The following is a 19,549-nucleotide window of genomic DNA, read 5'->3' on the forward strand; positions in this document are numbered from 1 at the left end:
GCTGCACAGGGTAGGAAGGCAAGGAGAAAGTAGAGGTTGCACAGGCAAGGAATAGCGTATGCATAGCACAGAGGTGATGTGTGATAGGGTAAAGAAAAAAATTTAAATAGGCTATAATTTTGTGATTCCTCCTTTCTAAGAAAAAAGGATTCTCATCAGCCCTCCTTTACAATTGAGAAAAGAGAGAAAAATTTAAAAGCCATTGGGGCTCGGTTAATTAATTCATGCAATAAAGAAATGAGGCAGAGCAGGATGGAAAATGAAATAAAAAAGGCTCTTGTGAAAGACCTTTGCAGAGCATTGAGTGGGTGAGGGGTTGGGGACTGCGCTGCTTGGGAAACATGACCAAGAGAATGAGGACAGGAGGCATTGGAGAATTTTTCCTGGGCATCTGCAATGGACTCTCCCTTTTGAGTTTCCTTAAGAGGCTTCATTCAAGGTTTAAGTTGCCTCTCATTGGTGATACATCTTGGACTGATTGCTTTTTTGAAGAAACTTGGCCACAGGGATGCTAGTCTCAAAGCTGGAAGGGATCTCATTCTAACAGTTGCAGCGTTTTTCAAAAACTGGAATAAAACATGGTTTAGCCATGGCATTCATCATTCAAAGAAAATTGCGTATGAGCAATTTTAGAGCATCAGCTCTAAAATGGATCTTAGCTTTGGTTTCCATGGAGCTGGAGTGTCTACACCCCACCCTCAGAACTCCGCTACCTTCCCACTACCACCATCCCCTCTGCCCCTGAGACATGTTCAGAGAACTGCCATCGGCCTGAGAGCCTTCCATTTAGTCCAAGTGCATCCTTCTTCAATGAGGAAAGGAAGGCATGTGGCAGTTCAGTTGGGCAGTCCAGTCGCATGTCTGGTTAGTGGCCTAGCCAGAGCGGAAGGCTCCTCATTCCCTGTCATCTGGTGTTCTTATACTACAGCCTGACAAGCATGGCCTTGGCCTCCTCCTCCCCTTGAAGTAGCTCCTGAGACAAGAGGCGGGAGAAGTTTCCTCAGATCTGGTGAAGTGCTCAAGAAGTGTCTTTTCCTCAGACTGAGGCCAGTGAATTAGCAATCCCATTCTCCGCAGAATGCTTACCATGCTCTGGAAAAGCCATAAAAGCAAAATGCAGGCTTTCCTTGCCCTTCACAGCCTAATAGGATTAATAGAAGCAGTGACCTGAAGGCAACTTAATACTGTGGAAAGATCACTAGATTTGGGGTCACTTGCAGTTTTGTGACTTTGAACAAGTAATTAATTAAACCTCTTTGAACTTGAGTTTTCCCATTCCTTCCTTGCCACACTGTCAGAAGGATCATGCAGAGGCACCAATGCACACTTCCAAACCTTTAGAACAGAAATTCTAAGTGTTTAAATGAGTTTTAATGGAGAAAGAAATGAAATAATTTTTCATCCAAAAGTCAAAGTCTTAATTTTACGTAATTTAAGGATTTTGCGAGAGAAAAGTTGAAGTTGTTTTCCAATTTAAAAAACTAAAATAATAGTTTTTGAAGCACCTGTTCTCTTTAGAGGATATGACACTGAATGCAAAAACTGAAGAAATGATCCTCACATTTCAGCAACTTAGAATTTAATTGAGATAAAGAAGACTCACTTGAATTTTTCTAAGTCAAGAAATGTAAGAGTTAACCAATTGTGTGATGAAGTGAATGAGAGTCCAAAGGAGTTCAGATCAGACTGTTATGACTCCACACTGGATTGGGTGGGGTAGGAAGAACCTTCCAGGTTGGCGATGTGAGTTTCCACCATATGCTAAATTCTGTGCTGAGTTCTTAAAATGTGTCATTTCAGTTCATCCTCACCAGCATCCTGTGGGTGTGTTATGTTATCCTGCTGTATAAATGAGGAAATTGAGGTTCTAAAGAGAAACAGCCTATGAATGCGGATAGAAAGTACTATTTATATTCATGTAACAGCGAGGAGATTGGTGTGTTCAAAGTGAATGGTTCAAAGTTGTGAGAGAGAAGTTATAGGGGAGCAAGTTGTGGCTAGTTCATTTTAAACACCACGTTGTGGCTTCTGGAATAGATTTGGAGGGCAGCAGGGACCCGCAGAAGGATTTTGAGCAAGGCAGTGTTTGTGGTACAATAGGAAGTTTAATTTTGACCGTGTGTGCGTGCTAAGTCGTTTCAGTCATGTCCCACTCTTTGAGACCCTATGGACTGTAGCCCATCAGGCTCCTCTGCCCATGGGATTCTCCAGGCAAGAATACTGGAGTAGATTCCCGTGCCCTCCTCCAGGTGACCTTCCCAACCCAGGGATGGAACCCAAGTCTCCTGTGGCTCCTGCATTGGCAGGCAGATTCTTTACCATCAGTGCCACCAGGAAGCCCAGTTTTGGCTGTAAAGAAGTAAAATTTATGCAGAAAGAGGGTACTGTGGAGTTGAAAGAAAGATAAAGGCAAGATTCATCGTGTTATTATTTCTAAAGGGATTTGTGTCTATCAAACTATTATTTGTCTTTTGTTTAATTTAGTCAGATACCTATATATAAAGGCTGGATCCTGGATGGCTTTCCAATGACATTAAACCAAGCAAAGCTTCTGGAGGAAGCACTCACAGGCTATAACAGAAACCTCATAGAACTGGAGGGAAAGAAATCACAAACATCCACATTAGCTGTTGACCCTACAGCTTCCAAAGAAGTGCCTCTTCCCCCTTCTGCATTTGATTTTGTCATGTTATTAGACATTTCAGATAATTCCTCACTGAATCGCATGAATGACATCATGGGTAAGTTGGACACCTTTCTAAAAATGTCCTTTTATGTAATTCAGAGTTCTTTATTTTTCTTTGAAATGGTGACTATTCCCATTTACAATTGTAAGTGGATAATAAAGAATCCATTTCAGACTTCCAAAGAATTAGCTAGCATAGCTGAGTTGCTCCTGCTCTGTCTGTATTCAGCACTCTAGCCCAAACCTGAAGCTAGTAGAGAATTCCATGGTGACCGAAAGCATCTCATTCAACCCTTCCATCAAGATGGCAGCTCACCTGGTCCTGAGCTGCCCTCTTTGAGACTTGCATGAGTAAAGGAGCTTCTCATGGCTACTTAGTATATCTTGGTGTGTTACTCTAGTGAAGTTCATGAACCACACTGGGGCTACAAGCAAGGATTGTTAACATCCTTCCCTTAGATTGTGTATTAACTGAAGAGCAGTTATCAGTTGACTGATCATGGGGTCAAATAGTCTTGCCAAGATTCATGGTTTAACTACTTTTCATTGTTGAGATGAAAATATCACTTTATTCCATAAATTATGTAGTTATGAGTAAAAGCATACATTCTTAGCTTATGCAAGTTATTAGGCATTTGACCTTTGGAAAGCTAATTCTTTCTTTCTTCTAAACCTCCATCTCACTATATATAATAAAATGGCTCATTGAATTATTACTGGATAATTAAAGGGAAACTGTTTCATTACTCACAACACTTCTGACACCAAAGGTGTATGGGTTTTCCTTACCACCCAGTTCTTCAGTTCTTAATAAACACCAAGTGGGTGTCCTAGAATTTAATTCAATCCTGGCAGTAACTCCCCAGAGTTATCACAGATTTTCACAGTCCCACAAGGCTTCTTCCCATTTCAGATATCTGCCTCAATGCAGTGGATCCCCAGGTTACCCATGCTTCTGTCTGACTTGACTATAAATTAGAGGTTTCCATGACCCCTCCTCAGGTCTGATAGATTGTCTATAATTATCTGTAATGACTCACGGAACTCAGGGAAGCACTCTACTTACTATTACTGTTTCATTGTAAAGACTGACATAGAAGATACAAATGAACAGCCAGTTGAAGGGGTACACAGGGCAGAGTCTGGAAGAATTCCAAGCTCAGGCCCTTCCCCTGTGGAGCCTGGTGTGTAACACACTCCTGGCACATGGGTGCATTCACCAACCCACAAGCTCTCTGAACCCCTTCTTTAGAGTTTTTATGGGAGTTCTGTTATGTGGGTATGACTGACTATATGATTGAGCATTGGTGACCAGTCTCTAGCCCCTTCCCGTCCCTAGAGACCTGAGGGTAGGACTGAAAGTTCTAGCTCTGTGGTCAGTTGGTAGCTCAGGCAGAAGGGCTTCACCCTCCCAAGAGTCACTTCTTTGGCATAAACTCAGATTTGGTTGGAAGAGGCTTATTATTAATAATAATATAAAAACCCTCCTCTTACCATTATGGGAAATTACAAGGGCTTTCAAAGCTCTGTGTCAGGAGACAAAGACCAAATATATATTTCTTATTGTCTCACATTTATTAAATGAGATAAATATTAAACACTTAGTATAGAATCTGGTACATGCATCAGGAACAATAGTGGCAGGACATCAGGAAACACATCAGGAAAAATAGTGGAAGACTTTGAAATGAATAAAAGATTATTGGATATTCTTTAAATAGAAGACTGCGTATTGTCTATGGGACCCCTTGGAGTATTTGGTTTCATAGGATTCTGTACATTTCACTGGCTTAATTCATCTCTTCTATAACCATAAGTTGTACAAAATTGATAGTAATTCAAATGATTCTTGTCCATAGACATACAAAAGAATTTTATTCAATTAAGATAATTTCTGTATGCTGAAAAAGATAATTTCAATGTCATTGTTCTATACATAGTAACCAGTTTTTTCATCTATTACCATCTATTTTATCATTCCTGTCTGTGAATAGGTCTCTTATTCAGGTTTTCATTTGAACTAGTTGTACTATCTTGCTGATTCCCTCATTAATTAAAGAATTAGATGATGTTATTATACATTGTATATGTACAATATGTTTGCTGTTACAACTAATATAATGACATTTGTGACTAAGAGAGACTTAGGGAATCATTTCCTCCTATATTTATAGGTGGACATTTAAAGCATGAGCACTTGACTCTTCCTTATTTTGAGTTTGTATAATTTTGAGATCTTCCTTTCACCGTTTATTTAAGTAAAACAACAAAACCGTTAGATACTGCTTTAGCTCTTGAGCATAGTACTTTACACTAATGCTGTCCGTCAAATTCCAAAAGGGAGGATTTACTTCTCTCCACACAAGGAAGTAGGGTCTGTACTGACAGTGGTGATGATTGTTCAGCTAACTTCCTATTCTTGTTCAAGGATATCTGAGGATTGGTGAAGAATACTGCCAATCCATGGCTGTTTATTGGCAGAACAGAGCCCACAACTCAAAGCAATCCAACTTGCTTTCAAGATATGATAAGGGTTGATAATGTTTATTTCTTGATCTTGGTGCTATTTAGGCTATTTTCAGTTTGGGAAGCCACTGAGCTGTATATTCACGTATGCGTTCTTTTTGGAAGGGATAGCTCAATAAGCAGTTTGAAAACTTAAAAAGAAATTCAGAACTTGGAGTGAAATAACTGGAATCAAATGCGTTTTCTTTCATTTATAAACTGTGCCATTTGGGGCCAATTTTAGAATCACAATCCTACTTTACAAGTTTTGTTGTGGATATAAAATAATGTAATATAGTCTTCCCTAGGTATTCACAGGGGATTAATTCCAGAAACCCTTTGGATACCAAGAGGAGGGCATGGCAACCCACTCCAGTATTCCTGCCTGGAGAATTCCCATGGACAGAGGAATCTGGCAGGCTACAGTCCATGAGGTCACAAACAGACACAACTGAGCCACCAAAATCCAAGGATGCACAAGTCCCTTATATAAAATGATATGATATTTGCATAGAACCTATGCACATCCTCCTGTATACTTTAAATCATGTCTAGATTACTTATAATACCTAATACAATGTGACTGCTCTGTAAATAGTTGCCACACTTGGAAGAATCAAGTTTTTCTTTTGGGCCCTTTCTGGAATTATTTTTCCAAATATTTTCAATCTGTGGTTGGTTGACTCCACTGATATGGAGGGCTGACTGTATGTGTAAAAACATTTAAGAACTGTGTGCTAGATTTTACCTATAAATCAAGTAAGGCAAAGACTGAAACATTTCCATTGGGTTGAGGTCTTTGATAACCAGAAGGAGAACTGTTTCAAAGGAGTGGGGGACAGGGAAAGATGGATTGCTATGGAACGGAATGTCAATGGGAGTGAGAAGGTGGAGAGTGTGAGTAAAGATACCTCTCAAAAAACTTGTCTCTGAACAAAAGGAAAGAACTATGGAAACAGGATATTTTTATCATTATTGTTTTAGTATTCCTTTTCTCTCTCTCTCTCCGTCTCTTTCTCATCTCTGTCTCTCTCCTCCTCCCACCCTGTTTTAGGAAAGGGTACAATTATATGAAAGAGCTCAGCTGATTTTTGAGCCAGAGAGTCAGTGAGGTTACAAGTCAGAGGATATCATCTAAGGCTGGTGCAGCAGAAGGATATAAACTGAAGTTGTCAGATGAGGGAGAGGAGTTGAAATGTTCAACCGTGCAACTCAGATTTGCTAAAATAATAAAGTCAAGTCAGGATAATGCTTGTCAATTTGGGGAAAACAGCGTACATATTTAGGGGAATGGGACATAGAGATTCATCAACTATAGAGGAGTGCTGGCAGGACAAATGATAAGGGTATAGATCATTAATATTGTAGAGATGGGGCCATTCCAGAGGTGATCAAAAAATCCAAGATGTGGCCATGTTAGTGAAGTGGAGAGAATAGGAAGGGGCCAAAGCCTGGGTGCAGTTTGGGAAGAGAAGAACGGTGATACGTGTTCTGAAGTCCTTGATGAAAATGAGCTAGTGACCAAGGGATGGTTCGTGATAGTTCCCACAGTCTTCTTCCATCACTCATTGTCATCAGCGTCTTTGGGTTTTCTGAATAGCCTAAAAGTATATTCTGTTTTCTGAACTAATTTCCTCTTTTTATATCATGAATATAGATGGAGGACAATTGATTGCTGTATCCTGTGAGGGGCCTGCATCTTTTTGAGCGCTATTAATTTGCTCTTCAGTGTTCTCTTGCATTAACTGAGTAATCTAATTCCTTTTAATCTAGCTCAAGCCTTTCTTTCCCTCTTTATGATTTTCCATTTATTCTGAATTCAAAAGTATTCTGGACATTGTTCCTTAATTCTGGCTAGGACTCAATCAGAGGAATTGAAATTGGTTTTGGCTTCAGTCTCCTGTGGTATGTTCCTTTCTGTCTCTTCTACAGGGAAAAATCATAAACTCTAGAAAGATAAATTATTGTGTTCTAATATAATATTGACAAATAACTTGTATATTTGACTTTATGGCTACCCTATTATTTCATTCTTAATTTTTACATCATGGTGTTGATTTTCAATTGTTTCCTTGTTTGTTATTTATGACAAACCATCATTTTTCAGTACCTTCTCTTCATGGTCAATCCCAAGATGCTCTACCTTGAAACTAGAGCTCCTCTTAAATGTTGTATTTTACCTCCTTCTCCTAATTTCTAAAGGAAATTTGAATTATGACGCCAAAACTATACTTTACTTTTTCAGTATTTTGTTAAACATTTTAATTAATATTGAGCCAAAGAGGAGGACAATATTCATTTGGCTTTTTTGTATCAGTATATTTTGGCAGTGCTACTGCAACTTTGATTGGTGTAGCAAATCGTCTAATTAAGTAATTTCAATATCATAGCTGAAGCATTTTCAAGTGAAGCTCCTCATGAAGATATCAATCAGCGTGTAGCTGCTAAAAACAAAGATACGGATGAGGATCAGAATTTAAGAGATCAAATACAGCACAGGTTAGTTTAAAACTCATTGTCTTCTTGTTTCTTGCCCTGTGAACAAACTGGCCACTTTAGAATCATCAGATCTAGAAGAAAAATGTATTTCCTAATGTTCACTGTTTTATAGGTAAAACAAAACTAAGTAGCTTTGATATTGAGTGAAATATTTATGTGCTAGCTTTTATATTCTGGAGAAGGCAATGGCAAGCCACTCCAGTACTCTTGCCTAGAAAATCCCATGGATGGAAGAGCCTGGTAGGCTGCAGTCTGTGGGGTCGCTAAGGGTCGGACACGACTAAGCGACTTCACTTTCACTTTTCACATTCACACATTGGGGAAGGAAATGGCAACCCACTCCAGTGTTCTTGCCTGGAGAATCCCAGGGACGGGGGAGCCTGGTGGGCTTCCGTCTATGGGGTCACACAGAGTCGGACACGACTGAAGTGACTTAGCAGCAGCAGCAGCTTTTATATTCAGAGTATAAGTCATCATAGTCACAGAAAAAAAGAATTAAATCAAGCAACATTTCCCTTTATGGCTACATGAAATTACAAGTTCATTAGAGGGAATCCTAATTCAGCTCTTTCAACAAATGCCAATGAAGATCTTGGAATTTGAAAGATCTAGGCATCAGATTATAGAGTATAGTTCTAAAACTAAAATGAAATTATGCTTAATAAGCATTCTTTTGGTTGTATGCAGTTTGCTCATTGGAAAAGAAAAATTAGAATTAAACAATGTTTTGAAAACTTGAGAACTCTGAAAACATGAGTTGAGGCAACAAAGAGGAATTTGATTCATGAAGCCTGTCTACTCTCAGAGGACAAAACTCATTCCAAGAGTATGTTTGAGTAAAGCAAATTCCCATGGACAGAGGAGTCTGGCAGGCTACAGTCCACAGGGTCACAAGAGTCAGACATGACTTAGTGACTGACTAAACCACCACCACCATCGACACTTACTCAAGTCTCTTGAACTTCTCTGTCTATGAAAAAGTAGATAACCTATGTGGCTCAGGCTATAGCTGCCAGCAGAAGGGTACTCGGTCTACTATGAGTATAGGTGATGTTTCCTTAGAACTTCATTTAGAAAACTAAAGCCACATCAAAAGTTTCCTGAAATGGTAGAATTCCCAAATCTTCTCTTACTCTTTCCTACACCTCAAAACATATGGCTAGTTGACATTAAATGATGTCTTTTTTAAAGTGAATGTATTTCATTGCCTGTAGACTTCTTAAAGTTGCTTTTTTCAGATATGTTGGCAGCTGGGTTTTTCATCATCTACATCAGATAAATCATGCTCAGTGTTACTCCAACATTTCAATCAGTATGTGATATTCATGTGATATGTGTTATATATGATATATTCAGTATGTGATATTCACATATTTGGTATGTGATATTTATATAATTCATGATATTATATTCGTATAATATTTGGGGTTTGCAGAATTGTAGGCTTCCTGGACAACTGGCCTTCATTGGAGCAGTGGTTTACAGAGCCAGAAAACATTTTGATAAAAATCAATGCTGAAGTAGATGAACAGTCACTGTGCCAAAAAGTAAAGGAAATGTTTATGACTGAAACAATGAAAAAAGAAAATAAAGGTAATTACAATTCTTTTATAATTTTGAGTTTATGTAACAAAAGTGTAATGTGTGGTTTTGATCAGTTTAGGAAGAAATGAAATGTTACCCTTTTGTTTATCAGTCATCCCTGACGACACTGACAACTGTAATTTCTTGGTATAATAAAAAGGGGTCAAAATTAACAATATCGCAGAGGTTTTAAAACTGCTTTGGTAGCATGCTTTCTCCCATCTCCAGATTTGTGACCTAACTGCTATGATTTATCAGTGAACTGACACCGAAATAGTGCATAAGTGTAAGCCACAATCACCTTGGGAACCCAGGAGTTCACACTTAGAAAGACAAGCTTCCACATCTAAATGTCCACTCCCCCAAAACATCCATCTGAAAGTTTCAGACAAAGCAAATATATAAAAGGCTTAACATGTTATTTTGACAGTCAGAAATTAGGCTGAGAGGAGGACGGTAACCTCTAGAGTTGGACTGAAAAGCAAAAACAAATTGAATCTATGTTGCAGCTTCAACAAGTCTGACCCAGACTTACCTGGAGTCTCCAGCAGAGGTGTGGGTCAGTGGTGGCCTGCTGCTAGGTTGGGGGCAGTGAGTGTAGCAGTACATGCATGGGATCTTTTGAAGGAGGTCACCATTATCTTCATTACCTCAACCATAGTTTGCCTCCAGGTAAATAGCAGGGAGGGAACACAGCTACACCCATCAACGGAAAATTGGATTAATGATTTACTGAGCATGGCCCCGCCCATCAGAACAAGACCCAGGTTTCCCCTCAATCAGTCTCTCCCATGAGGAAGCTTCCATAAGCCTCATATCCTTCTCTATCAGAGGGCAGACAAACCGAAAACCACAATAACAGAAAACTAACCAATTGATCACATGGACGACAGTCTTGTCTAACTCAATGAAACTATGAGCCATGCCGTGTAGGGCCACCCAAGACGAACGGGTCATGGTGGCAAGTCTGACAAAAAAGTGGTCCACGGAGAATGGAATGGGAAACCACTTCAGTATCCTTGCCTTGAGAACCCCATGAACAGTATGAAAAGGCAAAAAGATAGGACACTGACAGATGAACTCCCCATGTCGGTAGGTGCCCAATATGCTCCTGGAGATCAGTGGAGAAATAACTCCAGAAAGAATGAAGGATGGAGCCAAAGCAAAACAACACCAAGCTGTGGATGTGACTGGTGATGGAAGCAAGGTCCGATGTTGTGAAGAGCAATGTTGCATAGGAACTGGGAATGTTAGGTCCATGAATCAAGGGAAATTGGAAGTGGTCAAACAGGAGATGGCAAGAGTGAACATAGACATTCTAGGAATCAGTGAACTAAAATGGACTGGAATGGGTGACTTTAACTCAGATGACCATTATATCTACTACTGTGGGCAAGAATCCCTTAGAAGAAATGGAATTGTCATCATAGTCAGCAAAAGATTCCAAAATGCAGTACTTGGATGCCATCTCAAAAATGACAGAATGATCTCTGTTCATTTCCAAGGCAAACCATTTAATATCACGATAATCCAAGTCTATGCCCAGACCAGTAATGCTGAAGAAGCTGAAGTTAAACGGTTCTATGAAGACCTACAAGACCTTCTGGAACTAATACCCAAAAAAGATGTCCTTTTCATTATAGGGGACTGGAATGCAAAAGTAGGAAGTCAGGAAACACCTGGAGAAACAGGCAACTTTGGCCTTGGCGTACAGAAAGAAGCAGGGCAAAGGCTAACAGAATTTTGCCAAGAGAACACACTGGTCATAGCAAACACTCTCTTCCAACAACACAAGAGAAAACTCTACACATGGACATCACCAGATGGTCAATGCCAAAATCAGATTGATTATATTCTTTGCAGCCAAAGATGGAGAAGCTCTATACAGTCAGCAAAAACAAGACCGGGAGCTGAGTATGGCTCAGATCATGAACTCCTTATTGCCAAATTCAGACTTAAATTGAAAATAGTAGGAAAAACCACTAGATCATTCAGGTATGACCTAAATCAAATCCCTTCTGATTACACAGTAGAAGTGAGAAATAGATTTAAGGGACTAGATCTGATAGATAGAGTGCCTGATGAACTATGGACAGAGGTTCGTGACATTGTACAGGAGACAAGGATCAAGACCATCCCCAAGAAAAAGAAATACAAAGAAGCAAAATGGCTGTCTGAGGAGGCCTTACAAATAGCTGTGAAAAGAGGAGAAATGAAAAGCAAAGGTGAAAAGGAAAGATATACCATTTGAATGCAGAGTTCCAAAGAATAGCAAGGAGAGATAAGAAAGCCTTCCTCAGTGATCCATGCAAAGAAATAGAGGAAAACAATAGAATGGGAAAGACTAGAGATCTCTTCAAGAAAATTAGAGATACCACGGAACGTTTCACGCAAAGATGGGCTCAATAAAGGACAGAAATGGTATGGACCTAACAGAAGCAGAAGATATTAAGAAGAGGTGACAAGAATACACAGAAGAACTATTCAAAAAAGATCTTCACAACCCAGATAATCACGATTGTGTGATCACTCACCTAGAGCCAGACATCCTGGAATGTGAAGTCAAGTGGGCCTTAGGAAGCATCACTACAAACAAAACTAGTGGAGCCGATGGAATTCCAGATGAACTATTTCAAATCGTGAAACTGATGCACTCAATATGCCAGCAAATTTGGAAAACTCAGCAGAGGCCACAGAACTGGAAAAGGTCAGTTTTCATTCCAGTCGCAAAGAAAGGCAATGCCCAAGAATGCTCAAACCACTGCACAATTGCACTCATCTCACACGCTAATAAAGTAATGCTCAAAATTCTCCAAGCCAGGCTTCAGCAGTCCGTGAACCATGAACTTCCAGATATTCAAGCTGGTTTTAGAAAAGGCAGAGGAACCAGAAATCAAATTGCCAACATCAGCTGGATCATCAAAAAAGCAAGAGAGTTCCAGAAAAACATCTATTTCCGCTTTATTGACTATGCCAAAGCCTTTGATTGTGTGGATCACAACAAACTGTGGAAAATTCTGAAAGAGATGGGAATACCAGACCACCTGACCTGCCTCCTGAGAAATCTGTATGCAGATCAAGAAACAATAGTTAGAACTGGACATGGAACAACAGACTGGTTGCAAATCGGGAAAGGAGTACGTCAAGGCTGTATATTGTCACCCTGCTTATTTAACTTATATGCAGATAACATCATGCAAAACTCTGGGCTGGATGAAGCACAAAGTGGAATCAAGATTGCCAGAAGAAATATCAATAACTTCAGGTATGCAGATGACACCACCCTTATGGCAGAGGGCGAAGAAAAACTAAAGAGCCTCTTGATGAAAGTGAAAGAGGAGAGTGGAAAAGTTGGCCTAAAGCTCAACTTAAAGATCATGGCCTCTGGTCCTATCACTTCATTGCAAATAGATGGGGAAACAGTGGAAACAGCTTTTATTTTTGGGGGGGACAGACTTTATTTTGGGGGGCTCCAAAATCACTGCAGATGGTGACTGCAGCCATGAAATTAAAAGACGCTTACTCCTTGGAAGAAAAGTTATGATCAACCTAGACAGAAACAGAGACATTACTTTGCCAACAAAGGTCCATCTAGTCAAGGCTATGGTTTTTCCAGTGGTCATGTATGGATGTGAGAGTTGGACTATAAAGAAAGCTGAGCACCGAAGAATTGATGCTTTTGAAGTGTGGTGTTGGAGAAGACTCTTGAGAGTCCCTTGGACTCCAAGGAGATAGAAACAGTCTGTCTTAAAGGAAATCAGTCCTGAATATTCATTGGAAGGACTGATGCTGAAGCCAAAACTCCAATCCTTTGGCCACCTTATGCAAAGAGCTGACTCATTGGAAAAGACCCTGATGCTGGGAAAGATTGAAGGCGAGAAGAGAAGGGGGCAGCAGAGGAGTAGATTGTTGGATGGCATCACTGACTCAATGGACACAAGTTTGAGTAGGCTCTGGGAATTGGTGATGGACAGGGAGGCCTGGCGTGCTGCAGTCCATGGGGTTGCAAAGAGTCAGACGTGACTGAACTGAACTGAACTGTAGCTTCAAACATCTACAAATTTGAATCAGTGTTTTTGCCAACTATCAGACTCACTTCAACATTCTCCTAAAGATTTTATAGTCCAGTCACTTATTACGTGAACAGACTCCACTGCCACTTAATTAAGATTTACATTCCAATCCGTTAATTATTTTAACAAATATTTTGTCATTAAAATAATAAATATTTATCTAGTCCAGTGCTCTGTACTAAACATCCTGATTAAGTTAAAAACAAAAAATAAAAGGATATGGTACTTCTATGAATAGTCTGCTATTTTAAAATTAATATACTGGGTTTTTAAAAATTTATTTATTTTAATTGGAGGCTAATTACTTTACATTATTGTATTGGTTTTGCCATACATTGACATGAATCTGTCCCGGGTGTACATGTGTTCCCCATCTTGAACCCCCCTCCCACCTCCCTCCCCATCCCATCCCTCTGGTTCATCCCAGTGCACCAGCCCTAGCATCCTGTATCATGCATCGAACCTGGACTGGAGATTCATTTCGCATATGATAATATGCATGTTTCAATGTCATTCTCCCAAATCATCCCACCCTCACCCTCTCCCACAGAGTCCAAAAGACTGTTCTATACATCTGTGTCTCTTTTGCTGTCTCGCATACAGGGTTATCATTATCATCTTTTTAAATTCCATATATATGTGTTAATATATTGTATTGGTGTTTTTCTGTGGGAAAAATCAGGTTATATTTAAATTGTTTTTTGTTTTTATAAGTATATCTATTATTAAATTTGAGCTTGCCAGGTGGCTCAGTGGTAAAGAATCTCTTATGCAGGAGACATGGGTTCTATCCCTGGGTTGGGAAGATTCCCTGGAGGCCCCCAGTATTCCTTCTCCAGTATTCCTCCTTGGCAAATCCCTTGGGCAGAGGAGACTGGAGGGCTACAGTCCATGGGGTCGCAAAAGAGTCAGACATGACTAAGCAATTAAAACAACATCAACAATTATTAAATGTATGTGCACAGAAAATAGTGACAGTATATACTAATAAAAAAACAAAATTCAACCCAGTAAATCTGAAGCTCTAACTGGCTTTATTCAGCTATTCCAGACCAAACAGTGTCCCATCGAACAACTAGAAGACACTCTGAAGGGAAGTAAAAAGTAGAAGTTTTCATAGACACGAGGGTGGAACAGAGAAGTCTTTAGCAAAAGGGGAAAAAAATGGTTATTTTGGGCCAGGACATCTTTTGAGGGAAGGGGACTGCAGGGATCTTTGCCATGCAGATTGACTCTTCTTCTTTGATAAAGAGGGGAGGTGATATAGAGAGGGCCCGCGTGACCGATCATCTCATTGGTGCCAACCAGAAAATTCCAAACTGATTGATTAAAATTATACTTCTGAGGAAAGTAGAAACTGCAACTGAGGCAGGTCGTACAGGTTTGGTATCATGGACTTTATTTATTTAGCACAAGTGATGCCATTTTGGGCTTATGGTTTTCTCTTTAACAATAACACAATCTTTGATGAGGCGGGAGGAAGGAGGCCAAAGAGAATTAACAAGAAATTTCTCTTTCAGCTTATTTGTCTACATTGTTGAAAATTTAAAGTCAATAATTATATATTACTTTCATAATCAGAAAAGATATTAATTTCCAGTTTGAAAAAAAATAGAATAAAATGAATCCTCCTTATCTTGCCAAGTTGCGAAGAACGATCTGAGGGCAATGGGAGAAATAGCCATACAAGGGTGCAGGTGTTCACTGCCATTGGTACAGGGGTAATGTTGTGGCCATTTCCAGGGTGGAGTGCTGGGAAGTCAGGGAGGGTGGGAGGGGCACGCTGGGTAAGGTGAGCCTGAATCCAGAAGGGCAAAGGGTCCTAATAATTACAGGAGCCTAGACAATCCAGAAACACCCCCTCAGGACCCCAGAGCTGTCTCCTCTGCCTGTAATGCACACTCCCTCAATCTCTTCAAGTCTTTGCTCAATTGCCACTTTCTCAGTGGGTCTACCCTGCAAAGCACGCCATTTAAACTAACTGTAAAAGCTGCCCCACAGCACTCCTGACGCCCTGCCCTCTGCTCTACGTATTTTCTCTAGAGCACTTACCACCTTCCAGCTTCTTATGTGACTTACTTTATTCATCATGTTTATGGTTTGAAAGCTTCACAAGGCACTAATTTTTCTCTTTTGTTTTACTTTCGTATCTCTGGCAGCCACAACTGTGCCTAACGTTGTTTGTATTACTGTTATTATTAATTACAGTATTGGTATAGTTTTACCTATTGACGGTATTGGCACGCGTGCATGCTCAGTCCCTTCAGTCGTGTCCAACTCTTGGCAAACCTATGGACCATAGCTTACCAGGCTCCTCGGTCCATGGGATTCTCCTGGCAAGAATACTGAGTGGGTTGCCATGCCTTCCTCCAGGGGAGCTTCCCTACCCAGGGATTGAACCTGTTTCTTTTATGTCTCCTACATTGGCAGATGGGTTCTTTACCACCAGTGAAGCCCACAGTATTGGCGTAGTTTTATCTTATTGTTATAAGGCTTTCTTTCCTTCAGGGCACAACTGAGATTGAATGACTAGCTAGTGCATGAATGGATGAATTTTGTTAAGCCTTATTTGAATACTGAGCACCGTTCTAAATGCTTTATATGTATTTACCCCTAGAAGTTGGTGCCGCATGCATTTCTTCTCCCTTCTATATCCTCCCAATCCCCACCTCTTCTATGCTATTGCTCTTCACCTTCTCTTTAGGCTTTTTTCACCTCTTTTATCCACTGGAAAATTTGATGTAATTCTTTACTTTCCTATCCCGGTATATTAGCTAATTCTAGATTGTTAGTGTTAAAGTCGGCACTCTCTCAGCAAGTCTTCTACCTGCTATAGATACACACACACACAAACACACATCACCATCTCCATCAGAGGCAGGGGAAATAGTATTTCTAACCAGACAGAGATGACATCAAATGTCAGCTTTAAGGACTGGATAATTTAAAACATGAATTTAGCCTTAATTCGGTGAGAGCAATTTTATATTAAGTTAGGTTTATCTTAGTTTACATGAAATAGTAGATGTCTGGAGTTGCTAATTAAGGTCTATTCTTATCATCCTGTTTGAAGTGAAAAAGAAATTGGAAGAAAAAGAAGCTGAGAGAAAAGAAGAAGTTTCCCTGACTGAGAAGACATCCCCTCCTCCTCCTCCTCCCCCTCCCCCTCTGGAACCGGAAAAAGAGAAGGAAGTCCAACTTCCACAGGAGCGGTCCAAAACTCCTGCTGCAAAAGGAAAGCAAGCATCAGGTGATTGACAGAGTGATTGCTACCCCTGTCTACCAGTTTCTCATTTTCACTGAGAAAGGAATTGTAAATGATAGTACCAGTCCATTTATCTATCAGTAGATTCAGGCTTTGAACAGCATCAGTCATGTGAAAGGAAGCTATCTGCTCCAATGAAGTGGAGAGGCAGCAGTAGCTGAGAGCACGGCTGTCCCAAAGCGCAGGTACCTGACCACGTGGGATCCCTCCGTGTGGGCATCTTTATGCCCAGATCTACTGATTAGAATAAGACCCCTGACGAGAGAAGGGGAGGCACAGAGAGAATAACCATAAGGAACATAGAGCAGATCTAGGGGACAGGCTTCTGTGTGCTGGAGCAGTAGGACCGCGTTTATGAAGAGTGAGACCTCCTTACCAAAATGAGAACATAACCAGTTGCCCACAAAAATAAGGTAACGAATCAACAGCATCCATTAGAGACTAGAATATATATGTAACTGTTATTCTTTTGTGCTATGCAATTATAAAAGGCTAGAAACAAGCTCCTGACATCTCAGTAAACTTGTATCTTTATAACATATAGCATACATGGGTAGTTTATATAGAGAATATTTTTTAGCTTAAGTTCTTTCTGAATCCTTAACCACTATGGACCATGAAGTGGTAGAATATATAATGACAAAAGTGAAATGCTCAACTGTTAAAATGTATGATGCTGGGGCATTACAGATCAACTTAGTGCTGTGTATATGAAACAAACATGACTTTAGTTTCTGGTTTCAGCTTTGTGAGTGGTCAACTGTGCAGTTACACAAGTCTACCTAGGTTTGCTTGTTATTGTGTCATGATTGCATTTCTAAAGGCTATAATCTTTCTTCTTCGTGGAGATCAGAGATGGGTCTGATTTTTCAAAATTAAGTTTACTTATATTAAATAAATTTGAAAACTTTAATAACATTTATGGTCTACTGAGGTGGGTTTGAGTGAATTCCGGGAGTTGATGATGGACAGGGAGGCCTGGCGTGCTGTGATTCATGGGGTCACAAATAGTTGGACACAACTGAGCAACTGAACTGAACTGAAAGATCTTTATATTCCACAAAATGGGACTTAACTAAAGACAAAATACACAAAAATGTTTTTATCATATGAACAATAAAGCACAAAGCATTTAATTAAACATACATACTTTTTCCCTTTAAAAAACAAAGCAGAGGTCCGGAGGACTGATGGAAACCTTAAAAATGCTATTTAACTGGGAAAGACAATTTCCACAGAGGCTCAAGGGAGCCTGGCATTGTCCACCCAGACCTCAAACCCAAGACCGTGGCCTTCCCTCCCTTTCTTCACCTCAGCCTCACGACCAGGAGTATCTGTGTCCTGGAGCCATTCCCTGAAACCAATCTCTAGCAGTCTTCTAAGTTTCTTAAGTTTGCTTGTGAATTTAAAATTGTATAATTCAATACTGTGCATTTTGAGGAATAATAAAGCTGTTGTTGCTTCAAAGAGTGGTTGTATCTGTCTCCTTCTTCCAGCAAGGACAGGGCTACTAAAACGCACAGAAGGGTTCACCCCCAGAGGCCTAATTACTGCCTTCCAACCGCAAGGCACCACTGTGAAGAGATATCAGTGCGGGTAGACACTGATGGGGCCACAGTGTGGGCCACGTTGCCCTTACAGCTCAGGGAAGCTGGGATAAGCGGTTTTGTGGAGGGAAGTTCCCAGCAGGTTTATTTATATTTATATTAAAAAATGTAGTGTTTTTCAAAAGAACGCATTTTCAGAACTGAAAACCAGAGGCTTCTGAACAAGCCCAAAGCAAACATCCAATTACGATTTTCTTTAAAAATTGAGAAGAAAAGAGAAATGATTTACTAAAAAAAAAAAAGCCAAGGTGGAAATGGGGTAAAGAAGGAAGCATTGTACACTGAGTACTAAAGGTCATTTTGCTCAAATACAGTTCTACAATGGAAACATTGAGAGACTATTTTGGGGGGCTCCAAAATCAATGCAGATGGTGACTGCAGCCATGAAATTAAAAGACACTTGCTCCTTGGAAGAAAAGCTATGACCAACCTAGACAGCATATTAAAAAGCAGAGACATGACTTTGCCAAAAAAGGTCTGTCTAGTCAAAGCTATGGTTTTTCCAGTAGACGTGTATGGATGTGAGAGTTGGACTATAAAGAAAGCTGAGTGCCGAAAACTTGATGCTTTTGAACTGTGGTGTTGGAGAAGACTCTTGAGAGTCCCTTGGACTGCAAAGAGATAGAACCAGTCCATCCTAAAGGAAATCAGTCCTGAATATTCATTGGAAGGACTAATACTGAAGCTGAAACTTTAATACTTTGGCTGCTGACTCATTGGAAAAGACCTTCTTGCTGGGAAAGATTGAAGGCAGGAGGAGAAGGGGATGATAGAGGATAAGATGGTTGGATGGCATCACCAACTCAATGGACATGAGTTTGAGTAAGTTCTGGGAGTTGGTGATGGACAGGGAAGCCTGGCATGCTGCAGTCCATGGGATCCCAAATAGTCAGACAGGATTGAGCGAACTGAACTGACAGTTCTACACTGTATATTGGTTTGTTGACCTGAAATGAATACAGTGTCAGATATTTCTCCAGTGAAGGTGGGTTTATTCAGAATTAGCAGGGAATGATTATGCAGGGTCTGCAAATATGGCAAGCTCTATACAAGTCCTCATATGACGAGGGAAGGAGAATGCTTCTATAGAGGGAAAAGGAAGTCGGAAGGTCCATAGTATCCCATGAGTCCTTGGCTTTTCATTGGCTGAATCTGTGTCAGGAAAGAAGAGGAGTCTTTCTTCCTCCTTTTGGGTAAAACTATTCTCTTAGGGCCAAAGGTCTCCCCCTTTTGGTTTCTCAACTCTGTTTAATTGTGATTTCTGTTTATTAATTTTTTACAGTTCTGCATTTTTTATCTTCTTCAAGTACACTTGAGATTAAATTTTTAA

The 19,549-nt window shown here is 40.1% G+C and overlaps 1 protein-coding gene across 1 annotated transcript in view; it reads left to right on the forward strand.

Annotated features, from left to right (window-relative positions):
• The window catches only part of SPEF2 (sperm flagellar and cilia associated 2), a 201,730-nt gene that overhangs the window by 79,337 nt on the left and 102,844 nt on the right, over positions 1 to 19,549 (forward strand). The window contains exons 15-18 of the mRNA XM_055422187.2: positions 2,485 to 2,741; positions 7,582 to 7,690; positions 9,126 to 9,283; positions 16,421 to 16,597. Coding sequence (XP_055278162.2) covers positions 2,485 to 2,741; positions 7,582 to 7,690; positions 9,126 to 9,283; positions 16,421 to 16,597 — 701 coding nt within the window. The remainder of the gene's footprint in view (positions 1 to 2,484; positions 2,742 to 7,581; positions 7,691 to 9,125; positions 9,284 to 16,420; positions 16,598 to 19,549) is intronic.

This window comes from Moschus berezovskii, chromosome 18 (genome assembly GCF_049115385.1).
Source record: "Moschus berezovskii isolate FMDL1 chromosome 18, NW_MosBer_1.0, whole genome shotgun sequence".
In the NCBI taxonomy this organism is placed as follows: domain Eukaryota; kingdom Metazoa; phylum Chordata; class Mammalia; order Artiodactyla; family Moschidae; genus Moschus; species Moschus berezovskii.